The sequence below is a fragment of the Boleophthalmus pectinirostris genome, unplaced genomic scaffold (genome assembly GCF_026225935.1).
Source record: "Boleophthalmus pectinirostris isolate CB_2022bp ecotype Guang Dong unplaced genomic scaffold, ASM2622593v1 HiC_scaffold_3, whole genome shotgun sequence".
NCBI classification, from domain to species: Eukaryota; Metazoa; Chordata; class Actinopteri; order Gobiiformes; family Gobiidae; genus Boleophthalmus; species Boleophthalmus pectinirostris.
The window spans coordinates 17,911,760-17,930,085 of record NW_026571299.1 but is presented as its reverse complement, the minus strand read 5'-3'; the positions used below and the strand labels follow the sequence as shown (position 1 = coordinate 17,930,085).

At 38.1% G+C, this 18,326-nt stretch overlaps 2 protein-coding genes across 2 annotated transcripts; both read left to right on the top strand.

Annotated features, from left to right (window-relative positions):
- Positions 1-1,295: 1,295 nt before the first annotated feature.
- On the top strand, positions 1,296-7,365 carry LOC110165762 (acidic mammalian chitinase-like). Its single transcript, XM_055160302.1, has 11 exons — positions 1,296-1,314; positions 1,874-1,903; positions 1,984-2,188; positions 4,225-4,281; positions 4,353-4,518; positions 5,229-5,353; positions 5,435-5,558; positions 5,969-6,151; positions 6,670-6,786; positions 6,894-7,020; positions 7,154-7,365. The coding sequence occupies exons 1-11, from the start codon at positions 1,296-1,298 to the stop codon at positions 7,363-7,365; spliced, it is 1,365 nt and encodes a 454-aa protein (XP_055016277.1).
- Positions 7,366-13,802: 6,437 nt separating this feature from the next.
- On the top strand, positions 13,803-18,326 carry LOC110165796 (acidic mammalian chitinase-like). The gene is made up of 11 exons (XM_020930987.2): positions 13,803-13,821; positions 14,194-14,223; positions 14,304-14,508; positions 15,526-15,582; positions 15,654-15,819; positions 16,195-16,319; positions 16,401-16,524; positions 16,930-17,112; positions 17,629-17,745; positions 17,853-17,979; positions 18,118-18,326. The coding sequence occupies exons 1-11, from the start codon at positions 13,803-13,805 to the stop codon at positions 18,324-18,326; spliced, it is 1,362 nt and encodes a 453-aa protein (XP_020786646.2).

Below are 18,326 nucleotides of genomic sequence, written 5' to 3'. Positions count from 1 at the left end.
TCACTACTTCCTGTCCAAGTTTATCTCTTTGAGGTTTTTGCAGAGTCATGCTAAAATGAATAAAGTTAGTGTCTCAGTGTTACTAACACTAACGAGTAATTTTGAGATATAATAAATATTCACGCCATAAACTGAAGTATTCTACATATAAAAACAACTGGGTATTTTTCATGTTAATTTAAATTTTAATAGGTTGTTTATTTTACGTTTTATGATTTTGATAAACATGACTGTTAGGTTTTGGACATAATGAGCTAGCTGACGACTGCTATGCACAGAGCCTAGACTATATACAAAAGTGGACTAAGCGAGTGATGTCACCAAGCCCCTGGGTTTCAAAATGGCTGCCCATTCAAGTCAAGGAGCTGAGCTCAATGGCACATGATTCCAGATTAGCTTTTAGTCTGGCTAGGTACTTCCGGTGGCTGTGGGCAGATTGAGCATGAGCAGTAGTGCTCTTTTCTCCTGTGGGCACACATCCATGGGGCACACGCATGGAGCATGGTCTCGTGTATCATGTGATCGCTTTGACCAATCAGAGCGAGCGGAGCCGGAGCAAACGATTATATAAGCATTTTTTTTAAGACAACTGAAGGAGCTGAGAAAAAGTTTATGATGTAAAAATACGTCAAAATTGCCACAAAATCTGACATTTTTGAAAGTTGTAGGTGACCTGTCAGCTGAACACAAGACGTTTGTGATTACATTGCACTCTATGAGAAAAATCCTTTCTCAGCACAGGGGATTTTTTCCGCTGAAGTACCAGTGAGTGTCCACTCACTGTTTTGACAGATCCATGGCTGTCACCCACAGCATTCAGCTCCACTCAAATGAAGCTCCTGACGCTAACGGTTAGAGGAGCGAATCTGGAGCCAGGCTCCATATTTGGATATCCTACTGTAAGTGATATGTCATACTATGGACAGTTGTTTCCATTGATATCAAAAAGGTCACAGATATTATCGAGGTCAATTATGTAATTATCTGTGGCATGATTGATTAGTACTACCAGTAGAAATAGGTTTATTAGGCTTTCAAAACAGACTTCCCCTCCTTGGCCTTATCAGCTGTACTTTCACCCGCTTTTAGTCATTAAAATAAATGTGTTGCTGCCTTTACAAATTTAGACTCTTGCAGGTAAGGTCCAAAGCTGGTAACTCTAGTTCACCTTAGAGCTCATGGTGCAATGTTAGTGATAGATTACTAAACATTTGTATACATAACCATTCACTAAAATTGTTCTCTCTTTCTGTAACTTCATAGATCGTTCTGAAGTCTGTCGATCAGCAGGAACAATGGCAAAGCTCCTGACAGGTAAAACTATTACAACTAATCAGAAAGAGCCAGCTTGGAAAATACAGACATTGCAAAAGGTTTGATGATAATACATTTTTAAAGGTGCACTGGCGGAAGGTCAGCCACCTGCTAGTGTCCATTGAGATGCCCGTAATGTTCCACACTAATTATGGGCATCTCCATGGACACTAGCATTGCATTTGTTCAATTACAGGTGATTTTATTACTTATAATACCTTAACAAACATGCATTCTTACTTTATGCAAGATCGCCCCACCTCAGATCTGACCTGTAATTGCAATTATTCTGTGGAACATTCCAGGCTTGTTCGTGGAGACAAGCAGGTGGCGTACCCTCCACTAGAAAAAGTTACATAATAGTACACCTTTAATACAAATGTCAATTCTACAAAATGCATTTAAAGTTTGGCATGTGCTTTCAAGAAAAAAATAGATATGAAGAATTAGTATAAGATAAGACTATAAAATCCCTCAAAATATAAATGATAGTGTTTGCAATTCTCAAGTCCCACATAAGTCTATGTGGATAATTTCTTGTCTGCCTCACACTTTTCAGTTTTGGGTGTGCTGCTCACCTTGCACATGGGTAAGTCCTAAACTGTTTGCAATTTGGACAGGATAATAAATGAACTATTTTGAGATAATTTTGTGTTGTATTTCTCTCAGTTGCATCTAATAACCTGATGTGCCGCATTACCAACTGGGCCCAGTATCGTCCAGATAATGGAAGGTTCACTCCAGACAATGTCGACCCTTTCCTGTGCACCCACGTCATCTACGATCTGGTCACGATCAACAGCTTCAACCAAATCACCCCCATCGAGTGGAATGATGAGGACCAGTTTGTACGCCTCCAGCTTCTTAAGAACACGTAAGTGAAAGACATCAGGAAAAAATGTTCAGGATAATACTTTTTTAATCAATATGCAACTGTAAAAGGTTTTAATACAGGTGCAGTTTTTTGGTGAGAAGTTTGCCACCTGATTGCCTGTGTGGAGATTATTATTATTATTATTGCTTTGACTGAAATGTTCCACAGTATAGCATTAAATATAGCTATCTTGCATTTATTCAATTACAGACGCTCAAAAACCTTGAAAATATGCACTCTACTGTGAGCAAATTTGCTTCCCCACAGATCTGACCTGTAACTCTGATAGCGCCATCTGCTTGTCTCCATAAAGATAGATGACTTTAATGTCATACAGTGGAACATTCTTGGCAAAGCAATAGCATATCCATGGAGACAACAAGCTGGTGCCAGACCCTCCACAATAAAAGTTCCACTACATAAAAGTGGCAGTGACTCAGCATTAAACTTCAAATTTAAATGTTATGTTTTTGAATCCAGCTCCAGGAGGTAGATACTGTTGTTGGGCCAGACACCACACCCACCTTGTCTCAATTGTCTATGCACAATAGCGCATTAGTGCGAATGTGGGACAACCTTTGGAATTTAACCTTTGGTGGAGTTTGCAAGGCTTCATCTCATTTACATAATCAGAAACGTGTACTTTTTCAAATAAACACAAAATAACTGATAATACCGCATTATCGGATACATGTATGTAAATGTGGGTTGACACTTACACATGAGGACACTCTCATTCTCTTGTTACAGTTCTTTTCCTTAAAGACTTTTGGACATACGCACTGGTGTTGTTGGTCTCCGATATCAGAGAGCCAAATGTTGTCACTTATTTTTTGTTGTGCCAGTTTGTTCACAGTTACAAAGTGGAGTTTGTGAGCTCACTGTTCAGTCATGCAGTGGCTCAATAGACCATAGACAGTTCCTGTGCTCAGGTCGACCTATATATGTATCCTCTTTGTGCAGTGCGATCATACAAACCTGAGGGCACATGTGTGTTCTGGTTATTGTAAATACAGGGCAAGGAGTAGAGAAAAAAAACATTAAAATACAAAAAAATAGCAACCATTTAAATATATTAAAACATTTGAAGTTCACTAGTTTAATTAATAATTTTTATTTAGTGTTGATAAAATTATGATATAAACCTACATGATATGAGAAAAGAATATGATTTTTTTTTATAAGACTGTGATAAGGATATTATTGTGATATTCATTTCATATTATATAAATGCTGGTATAAATAAATCAAAAATATAAATAAATTAATATTTAAAAACATAACAAAGTTTGTCCCAATTCAGTTTTTTTTAATCTCCTGATCTGATATGATTTTTAAATATTTGCCATTCCCTGATACCATTACTGATCTCATCCTGATACCGATTTCCTCATTTTTAATTATTTTATTTATACAATTTAGGGTGTGCCTTTATAAATAATGAAGAATTCCATGGTGAATTTAGCCCCAGTTAGAACATAGTTTTAACACTATAATAATAATAATAATAATAATAATAATAATACTATAATAATAATGATAATAATGCATCAGTTTTATATAGCGCTTTTCTGGACACTCAAAGATGCTTTACAGATCATTATTCATTCACTCCAAACTCGGTGGTGGTAAGCTACTATTGTTGTAGCCACAGCTGCCCTAGGGCAGACTGAGGGAAGCGAGGCTGTCAATCTCCGCCATCAGCCCCTTCAACCACCACCATCACTCCTGTACGCACCAGTTTCATACTAGGCAATGTGGGTGAAGTGCCTTGCCTAAGAAAATGTCAGTTTTTGCAACTAGCTCCCTACAGTGGCACCTGATTTTCCCAGCAGTCTCGCATCCAAGTACTAACGAGGGACAGCCCTTGGATCAGGCTTTGACAAGCCGATATAGCCACAACTACAGCTACTACTATTACTACTGCTACTACTATTACTACTACTACTACAACTACTACAACTACCACTTCAATAGTTATTCCCACTATGGTGGTAATAACTATTGAAGAGCTGATGTTAATGTGTCTGATTCAGGAACCCTGTCCTGAAGACTCTGCTAACTGTGGGAGGCACAGTAAATGGAATCAGCCCGTGAGTATAATTTTATATGTTTAACATCAGGCAACTCGTACATCTCCAAATCTGGATGCTTCTTGTGTCAGATATGTCTCAGTGGTCTCCAAACCAGAGAACCGCGCTGCATTCATCCAATCAGCGCTCAGCTATCTGCGTACTCATAACTTTGATGGGTTGAATGTGGCGTGGGACTATCCTGGCCACAACGGAAGTCCAATGGAAGACCGGCAACGCTTCACTTTGCTGCTGTCGGTCAGTCCACTAGTAGCCAAAGAATAAGCATAAAATATTTTAGAATTCTCCAGATTTGTCAAGTCTAAAATAACATAATATGACTGATACGGGTGCATCTTACAAATTTAGATATCAGTCATAGAATGTAACAAAGTAGAAGTAGGGACTGTACTTAAGTATATATTTTAGGTATCTGTACTTTGCTCAAGTACATTTTAAAACTGACACTTTTTACTTTCTGCTCCAACAAAGTACTTTTTTTTCTGATAATTTGATAATTTATTTAATTATAGGTTATTTTGAATGCATTTGTAGTTTGAACACAGAAAAATATATAAATGAAAAAGCTAGGAAAAAATAATTCAAATGTTTCAGCTTAACTAAATTTGGAACAATTCTTAATCAAAATCCCAACATTACTACAATCACTAAAATCACTTTTAGTGTTTACTCTTTAAATACATTTAAAAACAGGTACTTTAATACTTTTACTTAAGTAGATTTTTCATTTTACACTATTACTTGTACTTGAGTATTTTTTTGGCTCCGGTATTTGTACTTTTACTTAAGAAACAAAATTGAGTACTTCTTCCATCACTGATAAGCATGCATTTTACATAATTAAACAATACAGATTTGAGGAAAACTGGGTAGTGTAAAATGTACAAATGTGGATAATTATGATTAATGTGGATTTTTGACAAAGATGGATTTCTCTGCTAAACTAGGAAATGGCCCAAGCATTTGATCAGGAAGCCATGGATAACAGAAAGCCTCGTCTGATACTGTCAGCTGATGTGGCAGGTTTCCGCACAACCGTTAATGCAGCCTATGAAGTCAGCAAGATTGGACTGTAAGTGTTTTTTCAACCATAGAGAATATGATCTGTCTAAATGTGCTATGGAGAAACAAATATACTCTGTATCCATCACAGTTATTTGGACTTCCTCAACCTTAAGACTTTTGACTACCATGGAAGCTGGGAGAGCGTCACTGGACACAACAGCCCTCTGTATCGCAGTAATGTGGATCCTGGGTCTATGATGTTCCATAACATTGTAAGTAAGAGACAGCTGAACTGGGTGGTTTGTACCTACTGTCTACGATATACAGTGGTAGAATATAATGAAGTAAAAATATGAAAGTACTGCGCTTAAGAAAGATGTCTGAGTAATCCCTCAGTCGTCCAAGTAGGATCCATAGCTACTGTACTCAAGTAAAACATTTTTAGGTACCTGTACTTCACTTAAGTAAAAAGTGTATACTTTTTACTTGTACCTGATTACATTTTAGAGAAGGTATCTGTACTTTCTACACCACTACATTTTTGAACTGGACTAAAAAGTAAAAGTATTTTTTTTATTATTGCTTGAGACCTGCTGAACATTTTTGTAGTTTGGTCAAAGAAATATTTCCAAAAAAAAATAAAAAATCTTCCCCACTGATGATACAAATAAATGTGCTGCAGAACGACTCTGTGTCCAACTGGCTGGCCAAAGGAGCACCTTCTGAGAAGCTGCTGCTCGGTTTCCCCACATACGGCCGCACCTTCCGCCTCACCACCGGAGCTAATGGTCTGGGAGCTCCAGCCAATGGCCCCGCAGAGGCTGGCCCCTACACACGCACTGCTGGCTTCTGGTCCTACTATGAGGTATGTCTGCTTTTTAGCCTTTATGTTATAATATTGTTATTACCTCAAAAAAACATACCCCATGTAGTTTGAGTAATCCTTTATTATTAGTCTTTCTACATCTCCAAATCTCAAAATGCTGTTCTCCCTTGTGATGTCATGAAGTGGTAGTTTTCAAGTTAACTGCTAACTTTTACCATCTGTCCAGTAGAGACTGGAAATTGCAGGGCTAAAATTATCCAAATGATTGTAAAGAAGATCTGAGTTTGAAATCACATCGGAGCTCTTCTGATATTATCACATGATATCAGAAGCAGGAACAAAGTGTTTTCAGTTTGAGAGAAGGACTCAAATATGCAGAGTTTGTGTGTTAAACTCATGTGAATGATCAAAGCACAATTCCAGGTATGTTTTTGATGTGGAAACAACATTATAACATAAATCAGAAAATAGCATAATATGGGCCCTTTAAAGTAAAAGCTTTAAACACAGCAGTAAGGTAATATGTTGGCATGATTTCTCTCCCGTGTGTGTGTTAGGTGTGTGGCTTCCTTCCCAGTGCTACTGTTGAGTGGATCAGTGAGCAGGAGGTTCCCTATGCCACCTATGCCAGTGCCTGGGTTGGCTACGATGATCAACGCAGCTTCTCTTCTAAGGTACAAACTCACTGCGCTCTCTATTCTTTCTTAAACAAACAGATAAAAATGTATAAATGCAATAATAAATTCAATGAAACAGTTGAGGTTTTGATGTTGTCATGTAGGTCCAGTATATGACTGCTCACAGAATGGGTGGAGCTCATGTGTGGACACTGGACATGGATGATTTCAGAGGCTCATTTTGTGGCTCAGGGGCTTATCCACTGGTCAACCACCTCAGGATGTCTATGGGTAAATAAATGACATTATTTTGAGGTTTGTCTAGAGACTGGAGTTTGCCTCTGTGTCACTCTGAATTACTTTCTCCCAGTGCCCAGGGAAATATTACTTTCAAATATGCATAAACCTTCTGTTGCTTCTTTAGGATTTGGGCCCAAGCCTACCACCACCCCAGCACCCACCACCACTCGGGACCCCATGGCTGACTTCTGCCGGGGCCGCCCTGATGGCCTGTATGAGAATGTAGCAAACAAAAACACTTTCTTTCAGTGTTTCCAGGGAAACACCTACCTGCACCACTGCCAGCCTGGTCTGATCTATTATGACTCCTGCAAATGCTGCGACTGGCCCCGATAATAAAAAAGAAATAACAATAATGCATGTTCAGATCAAACTGGCATAATTCAGCTCACGTGGCAATAAAAATGTGCAAACCAAAAATGTGTCTTTTTTTTTTTTTTTTTTACACACACAGCATCACGATTGATGGCTGATGTGGACAACCTTCATATTCTGAGTGACAAGGGGAGTTAACCCTTGTCACTCAGAATATGAAGGTTGTCCACATCAGCCATTCCTGATTGTTACACACTTATGCATGCTATACTCCTCAATCATTTGAACTTTACGAAGTCACTGCTTTTGGTCCAATAGGCTTTGTGCACAATACCGACTGGCAGCCTCACTGTTTGCATCACTACTTCCTGTCCAATTTTATCTCTTTGAGGTTTTTGCTGAGTTGTTCTAAAATGTTAAAAATGTTAAAATGTTACGTATAAAAAGTTAATGTCTCAGTGCTACTAACACTAATGGTAATTTTGAGACATAATAAATGTTCATGCCCGAAACTGAAGTATTCTGCACATAAAAACAATTTGGTATTTTTCATTTTAATTAATTTAAATAAAACACGGAATGATTATGTAAAATGTTGTAGTCTACTATTTACAAATTAGGCCAAGTATACAATGGTAGTTATGAAAGCAGATTGCGAAACGTGTAAGTGACTTAATTTGCTAGACCTGACAACACAGCTAATCTACTGATCAAACAATTATCCAGTCATAAAACATCACACAATCAAATGCAATGTGAAAGAAGTTTGTTGTCCAAGGACACACAGATAGAAGGAAACAGCCGTGGGGAATGAAATTTGGACTATTCTTTTATTTTAGGTTGTTACTGAACATGATAGGTCATACTATGGACAGTTGTTTCCATTGATATCAAAGAGGCGACTGATATTATCGAGGTCAATTATGCAATTACCTGCGGCATGACTGATTAGTACTACCAGTGGAAGTGGGTTTATTAGTCTTTCCAGACAGACTTCCCCTCCTCGGCCTTATCAGCTGTACTTTCACCCGCTATTATTCGTTAATATAAATGTGTTGCTGCCTTTGCAAATTTGGACTCTTGTAGGTAATGTTCAAAGCTGGTAACTCAGAGCAGGTAACAAACCACCATTCACTAAAGTTGCTCTCTCTTTCTGTAACTTCGTGGATCGTTCTGAAGTCTGTCGATCAGCAGGAACAATGGCAAAACTCCTGACAGGTAAAACTATTTCAAAGTGAAAAAAATGTTATAGCACACTCAGATGGCTGATACCAAAAGCTTTTTTTAATTCTTAAATTATGTTTCGGCAAAAAGCCTTCGTCAGACCATTTTTTCTTGCTTTAGACTAAATTTTACAAAATGGTTGCCAGCTCAGGTGCTCATATCCCCAAAAACTAATGGGAAGTCCCAAAGTGAGGTCAACAAGAAAAAATGGGCAGACATTTACATAAAAAACATTCTCACAAAATACAAAAATAGTTTGACCATCACAAAAAGGTTAGGTCAAAGTCCACATTAGGTCCGTGAGGAGTAAGAGTCTTAAGTTGGTGTATCCACAAGTGCTCTTTCTGACAAGAGCATTTCCAGATTCCCACCTCTAGGGGGCAGTTTTACATGTTCAATGCCAATATATCTTAAGGGAGAGATAGGATGGCTGAAATCTACAAAATGCGCTGCCACAGGATAGTTCATATTTTAACAGCTGATGGTACGCCTATGCTCTGAGAGAGAGAGAGAGAGAGAGAGAGAGAGAGAGAGAGAGAGAGAGAGAGAGAGAGAGAGAGAGAGAGAGAGAGAGAGAGAGAGAGAGAGAGTAAATGAGAGTAAAAACCCTGGAAGTGCAAGTTCGGGCACCAGCCAATTAGGGAAGAGTCATACATTCTGTGTTTGCAACGATTCCTGAGATCAAGGTTTTAAAGCTGGAACAAAGAGACTGTTTGGTGAATTTAATCAAGGGGAAAGACGTTATTGCCTTTCTTCCTATGGAATTTGGGAAAAGTTTAATATACCAGTTAGCCCCTTTAGTGGCACATTACGTAAGTCACGACCAAATAACAGCGACTGGTTAAATGAAAAACAGTACCTGCCTACCGTCGAGCGAACAAATTCTAACCCTGTGAGGTCAGACAGTTTCTACGAAGTGAAACCGGCTGATGAATCAGGCTAGCAAACTGTTGCAGTTCTTGCAACACTTACACTGCACGTCTCAGTGGCATTTGTGACAGGAAGAGCCAAAAGTGTCCCTCCTCTGTGTCCTGTAGCATCACAGCTGTGTTCAGGAGGGACCCAGGTGAACACAGCAAGGTGTAAAAAGCCTGTAGCATCTCATATGTCCATAACTATCTCTTCAGCTTGCCTCTTCCCCATGGACATGAGTAATTTCACAAAATCCAACAGTCCCTTTTGTTCATTCCCTTAAGTATTTCTTCTGAACATCTTTTGTCACATATGATATAAGAAAGCCTGAAGCATCTAAAATGTCCATAACTAGCTCCTTAGCTAGCCTCTTGTACGGTCTCCAAGGGGATGGGAAAAAACTCAGTCCAAGTCTGCTATCTAGAGTCTTGGACATTAATTAAGAGATACCAAACATAAAATGGTTGTAAAAATAGTTTCAGTTGAGTTGAATAAGCTGTTATCTACAGGTTATCTCTAATTGTTTGTAACTGATAATGATATATTAGTTATAGTTTATCTTTATTAGATACTGATAATGGAAAAGTGAAAATTAATTAGTCTTCATTTCTGTCACAACCCACAGATAAAATCAAATATATAATATCATTATGGAACAGAGCTTGATGAGTGAAACCAGTCCAGATAGTTCAGAAAATAATATTTAAAGGGGCCATATTTCAGTCCTGGTCAGTCTCTATTGAACAAAAAGTAAAAAGTAGCCGTTTAGCTTGAAAACTATCACTAGATGACATCAAATTATAAAATAGATCAGAAAATAGCATATTCTTTAAAGAAAAGGAACCAAGGACTTCTCTAAAAAAAGAAAAGTAACATACAAAAGTGACGAAAGTGGGTTATGAGCTAAAGAAATAAAGAATATATGACCATCAAGTTTATAATTTGAATATATTTCCTTTTTGTAGGAACTGGGATGATGGTGCAGAGTGGGGCACAGTCCACACAGACAGTCCAGTTCATCCAGATGTTTGGAGGGGCTCTTCTGACCAAGGCCATGTGTTTGGGCCTGTGATTTCAACATAACAGCCAACAGTAAAAATATGTACTCTATACCCACAAACAATTATAATATTTTTTGTTACTAACAGGATGAAGGGGATGCCACATTCTCACAACTTTTTAAAGGTCCTATATTACACAAAATTAACTTTGTGAACTTTTAACCATGTTATAATGCTGCTATCTCCTCAAAAACATACCCAAAGTTGTGTTCTGTTTCATTCACACGTTTGAGTAATCCTTTATTATTAGTCTGTCTACATCTACAAAGCTCAAAATGCTCTGCTCCACCTTGTGATGTCATGAAGTGGTAGTTTTCAACTTAACAGCTACTCCACCATTTGCATTTTCTTTAGTAGAGATTGGAATTTCATGGCTGAAATTGTACAAATTATTCTGATGAAGGCGTATGGATCTTAAAAACACAGTAAAGCGCATCCAGTGAGGAACAGAGTTTTCAGTTTGAGATAAGAACTCAGCTTAAATATTGAACGGTTGTGTGTTTTTGATGAGGAAACAAGATTATAACAGATCAAAAGATAGTGTAATATGGGCCCTTTAAAGGTTGTCTTTATAGCACTGCCCCAGTATTTTTCAGTGGTCACAAGTAAACACATTTCTTGCCAGTGTTTTATGGAGTCGTGTTCTGGTTACACTTTACCTTTACTGTCAGAGATGCCAGTCCAATGGCGCTCATTATCTTCCAATCTGGCCTTAATTCTCTTGAGTCTGACCCTGCGGACCTGTTTGTGGACTCAGCTGTTGAAAATTATCATGTTGAGTTTGTGAATTTTTAGTTTAAATAGTTTGCAAATACCCAATTTAAAGGAGCATTATGTAACTTTTCGGCTGGGGTTCTGTCACCTTGTTGTTTCTGTGCCTGGAATGTTCCACAGTATGAAATTAAACATCTCTACCTTACATTTTTCAATTACAGGGGGTTTTATTGCTCAAAAATGCCTAGAAAAACAAGCATTCTGACTGTGAGTGGTGTTGACACTCCACAGATCTGACCTGTAAATTGGTCTGGTTTAGTCTCCATGAAGATAGAAAGGTTCAATACCATACTGTGAAACGTACCAGACAAAGCAACAACATCTCCATGAAGAAAAGCATTTGACAGACCAGAAAAGTTACACAATGCACCTTTAACTTAAAGGGACAGTTCCGAATTTTTGACATAGGGCCTTATTTCCTAGTTAGCCAGAGTGCTGGAGTCGAATGGAGACACTTTTTAAAATATTACATCCAGTGCTTGTATTTGCAGAGGTCGCTGGTGCTAGACTAGTGCATGTCAATGGCCACAGATAGCCTGCTACTAAAAACAGTCTTACCCACTCCTCAAAACACCCAAAGCAAAACAATAATTATGCCAGACTGTCGATGTAAATGTCTGTTGCTAGAATAATTTTAGAAGTAAAACCAACCTTGCATTTGAAGGATTTATGTCTGAGCAGCAGCGAGTTGTACTTCCTGATAGAAAGCTTGACAGCAGCGAACTGATATATGAGAAAATAGTCCCTCAACATGTGACAATTCATGCAATGCAACTTGCAATGTTAGTTTAATTTCAAACATTATGCTATCAGCACAGACATTTACCTCGTCTGGTGTAATAATATATTTGCTTCAGGTACATTGTGGAGTGGGTAAGACTGTTTTTAGTGGCAGCATAACTATGGTCATTGACATGCACTAGTCTAGCACCAGCGACCTCTGCAAATACAAGGACTGGATGGAATATTTAAAAAAGTGTCTCCACACATCTCCAACAGTCTGGCTCACTAGGAAATGAGGTCCTATGTCCAAAATTCTGAACTGTCTTTTTAATTGATTAAATGACATTCAGACAAATTCCACACAACAATATAAGATGCAATGCTGTTGTATTAGACCTTTCACCTCTAATTCAATTTTGACATTACAGGTTGCCTACATTTTACTGAAAGTGTCATTTGGTCATTATTTGGAGTTTTTGATATGTTGATCCAGTCTCAAACGGGCTGTTCTGTATTTTGCTACTATAAATATGAAAGATCCACACAGGTCGAAATAGACTGTTGATTGTCAGTGCTGTGGTTCACACAGTAGATTTTAAGTTTGTAAATTTTATATAAAATATTACATGATTTGGGTTCCTCGTATGCTGAAGGGAACAATGGGGTAATACAGTATCATACATGCACAATCTTATTTATTTATAAATGTATTTAGATATTTAATTGAAGTATATTCTTTTACTGTCCAACATCAACAATGCCAGTGCCATTTTTTTTTTTTTTTATGTGGAATATATTGTGTTTTGTGTGACTGAGAAGAAAGCACAAGCCTCAGCAGTAATGTGCAGTGTGTGTCCAAGCTTTAAATTGGGTCCAAAACCAGATTTCTTGCCATCTCACATGATATACTTAGGGAAACAAAACTGAACAATACAAAACAACAACCATCAGCCAAAGAACAAAATAATATGTTTTGTTTTGTTTGTAATGTTTTGCTATTGTTAGCCTGGTTCATACACCATTGTGTATGAACCAGGCTGCCAGAACATTTGTCTGTTCCTTAAAGGGCCCATTGTGTCCTGATCTATGTTATAATGTTGTTTCCTCATCACAAACAAACCTGGAAGCTGTTGTATATCTTCAATAACATTTTCATTTTCTAGATACATTTGATGATAGTACTTTTCTCCACATTGCAATATTGATGAGGTATTAAATTCATTATAACATGACAGGTTCAGAAGCAAGCCTCATACACTACAATGTGTTTTTGAGAACAGTAACTGGAGTCTTCACGTGAGCCATTCCTGATTGTTACACACTGTCGAATGCTAAGACATGTTAATGCTCTCATCTGAACTCTTTTATTGTTGCTGAACAAGTCATACAATGGACAGTTGATCCATTGATATCAAAGAGGAGACAGCTATTTTTGAGGTCTATTATGCCATTGCCATAAACTTACTGGAAGAAATGAGTTTATTAGTCTTTCTAGATAGATACTCCCCCTCCTCAGCCTTATCAGCTGTACTTTCACCCGCTATTAGTCATTAATATAAGCTTAAATGAGTCGCTGCCTTTGCTAATTTGGACTCTTGCAGGTAAGATCCAAAGCAGGTAACTATAGTTCACTTTAATGTTCATTGTGCAATGTCCTTTTAATGATAGAAACTACCATTCACTAAAGTTGTTCTCTCCTTTGTGTATATAAATCTATGTTTCTGTAACAGATCATCCTGAAGTCTGTTTTGATCAGCAAGAACAATGACAAAGCTCCTGACAGGTAAAACTATTATACAACTAATCAAAAGGAGCTAGCTTGGGGAAATATATGATTATAATTAAGGTGCGCTATGTAAGTCTCCTGGTGGAGGGTTAGCCACATGATAGTTTCCATGGATATGCCTGTAATCTGGGGCGCCTCTCCTCAGATCTGACCTGTAATTGTAATGATTCTGTGGAACATCCATGGCTTGTGCATGAAGACAAGCAGGTGGCAAACCCTCCACCAGAGTTTAAAATGTGGCATGTGCTTTTAAGAAAAAAGGATATGCGGAAATAATATAAGATAAGACTACAAAATCCCTCAAAATAGCAAGTAATATTCTTCATGATAATTTCTTGCCTGCCTCACATTTGTTTTTTCTGGTTTCAGTTTTGGGTGTGCTGCTTGTCTTGCACATGGGTAAGTCCTAAACTGTTTGCAATGTGGAAATGATGATAAATGAATTATTTGGAGATAGCTTTGTGTTGTATTTGTCTCAGTTGCATCTAATAACCTGATGTGCCACATGACCAACTGGGCTCAGTATCGTCCAGGCAGCGGAAAGTTCACCCCGGACAACATTGACCCTTTCCTGTGCACCCATGTCATCTACGATCTGGTCACGATCAACAGCTTCAACCAAATCACCCCCACCGAGTGGAACGATCAGGACCAGTTTGTACGCCTCAACCTCCTTAAGAACACGTAAGTGAGAGACATTAGGAACAAAAGTCCTGGACAATACTTTATCTGTATGCAACTGTAAAACTTTTTAATACAGGTGCAATTTTTTGGTGAGGAGTTCGCAACCTGTCTCTCTGGATATTATATTATTATTATTATTATTATTACTTTGCCTAAAATGTTCCACAGTATAGTATTATTAGCATTGTCCTTGGGCCAGACACCACACCCACCTTGCCTCAATTGTCTATGCACAATAGCACATTAGTGTGAATGTGGGACAACCTATGGAATTTGGTGGAGTTTGCAAGGCCTTATCTCATTTACATACTCAGAAACATGTACTTTTCCAAATAAACACAAATTAACTGATAATACTGCGTTATCAGATACTTACACATGAGGACACTGTTTGCTTCAGTCTAGTGTTTGGATTCTCTTGTTACAGTTCTTTTCCTTAAAGACTTTTGGACATACGCACTGGTGTTGTTGGTCTCCGATATCAGAGAGCCAAATGATGTCACTTATATTTTGTTGTACCAGTTTGTTCACAGTTACAAAGTGGAGTTTGTGAGCTCACTGTTCAGTCACGCAGTGGCTCAATAGACCATAGACAGTTCCTGTGCTCAGGTCGATCTATATATGTATCCTCTTTGTGCAGTGCGATCATACAAACCTGAGGGCACAGATGTGTTCTTGTTATTGTAAATACAGGGCAAGGAGTAGAGAAAGAAAACGTTAAAATACAAAGAAATAGCAACCATTTAAATATATTAAAACATTTGAAGTTCACTAGTTTAATTAATTATATATATATATATTTTAATTTAGTGTTGGTTAAAATATTATATAAACCTGCATATGAGAATAGAATATGATTTATTTTTTATAAAACTGTGCAAACAATATTATTGTGATATGCATTTCATATTATATAAATGCAGTTATAAATAAAACTAAAATAGAAACAAATTCATTTATCAATGATACATTTTTCATTTATCATAAATTCATCATTCATTAATGTGTCTGATTCAGGAACCCTGCCCTGAAGACTCTGCTAACTGTGGGAGGCACAGTAAATGGAATCAGCCCGTGAGTATAATTTTATATTTTTAACATCAGGCAACTTGTACATCTCCAAATCTGGATGCTTCTTGTGTCAGATATGTCTCAGTGGTCTCCAAACCAGAGAACCGCGCTGCATTCATCCAATCAGCGCTCAGCTATCTGCGTACTCATAACTTTGATGGGTTGAATGTGGCGTGGGACTATCCTGGCCACAACGGAAGTCCAATGGAAGACCGGCAACGCTTCACTTTGCTGCTGTCGGTCAGTCCACTAGTAGCCAAAGAATAAGCATAAAATATTTTAGAATTTGGCACAATTCTTGATCAAAATCACAACATTACTACAATCACTAAAATCACTTTTAGTGTTTACTCTTTAAATACACTTAAAAACAGGTACTTTAATAGTTTTACTTAAGTAGATTTTTCATTTTACACTTTTACTTGATTATTTTCTTGGCTCCGGCATTTGTTCTTTTACTTAAGAAACAAAACTGAGTACTTCTTCCATCACTGATAAGCATGCATTTTTACATAATTAAACAATACAGATTTGAGGAAAACTGGGTAGTGTAAAATGTGGATAATTATGATTAATGTGGATTTTTGACAAAGATGGATTTCTCTGCTAAACCAGGAAATGGCCAAAGCATTTGATCAGGAAGCCATGGATAACAGAAAGCCTCGTCTGATACTGTCAGCTGATGTGGCAGGTTTCCACACAACCGTTAATGCAGCCTATGAAGTCAGCAAGATTGGACTGTAAGTGTTTTTTCAACCATAGAGAATATGATCTGTCTAAATGTGCTATGGAGAAACAAATATACTCTGTATCCACCACAGTTATTTGGACTTCCTCAACCTTAAGACTTTTGACTACCATGGAAGCTGGGAGAGCGTCACTGGACACAACAGCCCTCTGTATCGCAGCGATGTGGATCCTGGGTCTATGATGTTCCACAACATTGTAAGAAAGAGACCGCTACTAAAGTACTGTACATAAGAAAGATGTTTAATTAATCCCTCCGCTGTCTAGGAAGGATCCATCCACATTTTTAGGTACCTGAATTTCACTTAAGTAAAAAGTGTATACTTTTTACTTTTACCTCATTACATTTTAGAGAAGGTATCTGTACTTTCTACACCACTACAGTTGTGAACTGGACTAAAAAGTAAAAAGTGTATTTTTTATTTTTGCTTGAGATCTGCTGAACATGTTCGTAGTTTGAGCAAAGAAATATTTACCAACAAACAAAGGCTTGACTTGAATCATTTTACATGTGTATTTTTGTACTCCAGTAACTGCACTTTTACTGAAATACCAGAATTGAGCTATTCTTCCCCACTGATGATACAAGTAAATGTGCTGCAGAATGACTCTGTGTCCAACTGGCTGGCCCAAGGAGCACCTCCTGAGAAGCTGCTGCTCGGTTTCCCCACATACGGCCGCACCTTCCGCCTCACCACCGGAGCTAATGGTCTGGGAGCTCCTGCCAATGGCCCCGCAGAGGCTGGCCCCTACACACGCACTGCTGGCTTCTGGTCCTACTATGAGGTATGTCTGCTTTTTAGCCTTTATGTTATAATATTGTTATTACCTCAAAAACATACCCCATGTAGTTTGAGTAATCCTTTATTATTAGTCTTTCTACATCTCCAAATCTCAAAATGCTGTTCTCCCTTGTGATGTCATGAAGTGGTAGTTTTCAAGTTAACTGCTAACTTTTACCATCTGTCCAGTAGAGATTAGAAATTGCAGGGCTAAAATTATCCAAATGATTGTAAAGAAGATCTGAGTTTGAAATCACATCGGAGCTCTTCTGATATTATCACATGATATCAGAAGCAGGAACAAAGTGTTTTCAGTTTGAGAGAAGGATTCAAATATGCAGAGTTTGTGTGTTAAACTCATGTGAATGATCAAAGCACAATTCCAGGTATGTTTTTGATGTGAAAACAACATTATAACATAAATCAGAAAATAGCATAATATGGGCCCTTTAAAGTAAAAGCTTTAAACACAGCAGTAAGGTAATATGTTGGCATGATTTCTCTCCCATGTGTGTGTTAGGTGTGTGGCTTCCTTCCCAGTGCTACTGTTGAGTGGATCAGTGAGCAGGAGGTCCCCTATGCCACCTATGCCAGTGCCTGGGTTGGCTACGATGATCAGCGCAGCTTCTCTTCTAAGGTACAAACTCACTGCGCTCTCTATTCTTTCTTAAACAAACAGATAAAAATGTATAAATGCAATAATAAATTCAATGAAACAGTTGAGGTTTTGATGTTGTCATGTAGGTCCAGTATATGACTGCTCACAGAATGGGTGGAGCTCATGTGTGGACACTGGACATGGATGATTTCAGAGGCTCACTTTGTGGCTCAGGGGCTTATCCACTGGTTAACCACCTCAGGATGTCTATGGGTAAATAAATGACATTGTTTTGGATTATCTAGAAACTGTAGTTTGCATGTCCTCTTTGGGTCCCTTTGGGTTACTTTCTCCCAGTGCCCAGGGAAATATTACTTTCAAAGGTGCATAAACCTTCTGTTGCTTCTTTAGGATTTGGGCCCAAGCCTACCACCACCCCAGCACCCACCACCACTCGGGACCCCATGGCTGACTTCTGCCGGGGCCGCCCTGATGGCCTGTATGAGAATGTGGCAAACAAAAACACTTACTTCCAATGTTTCCAGGGAAACACCTACCTGCAACACTGTCAGCCTGGTCTGATCTATTATGACTCCTGCAAATGCTGCAACTGGCCCTGA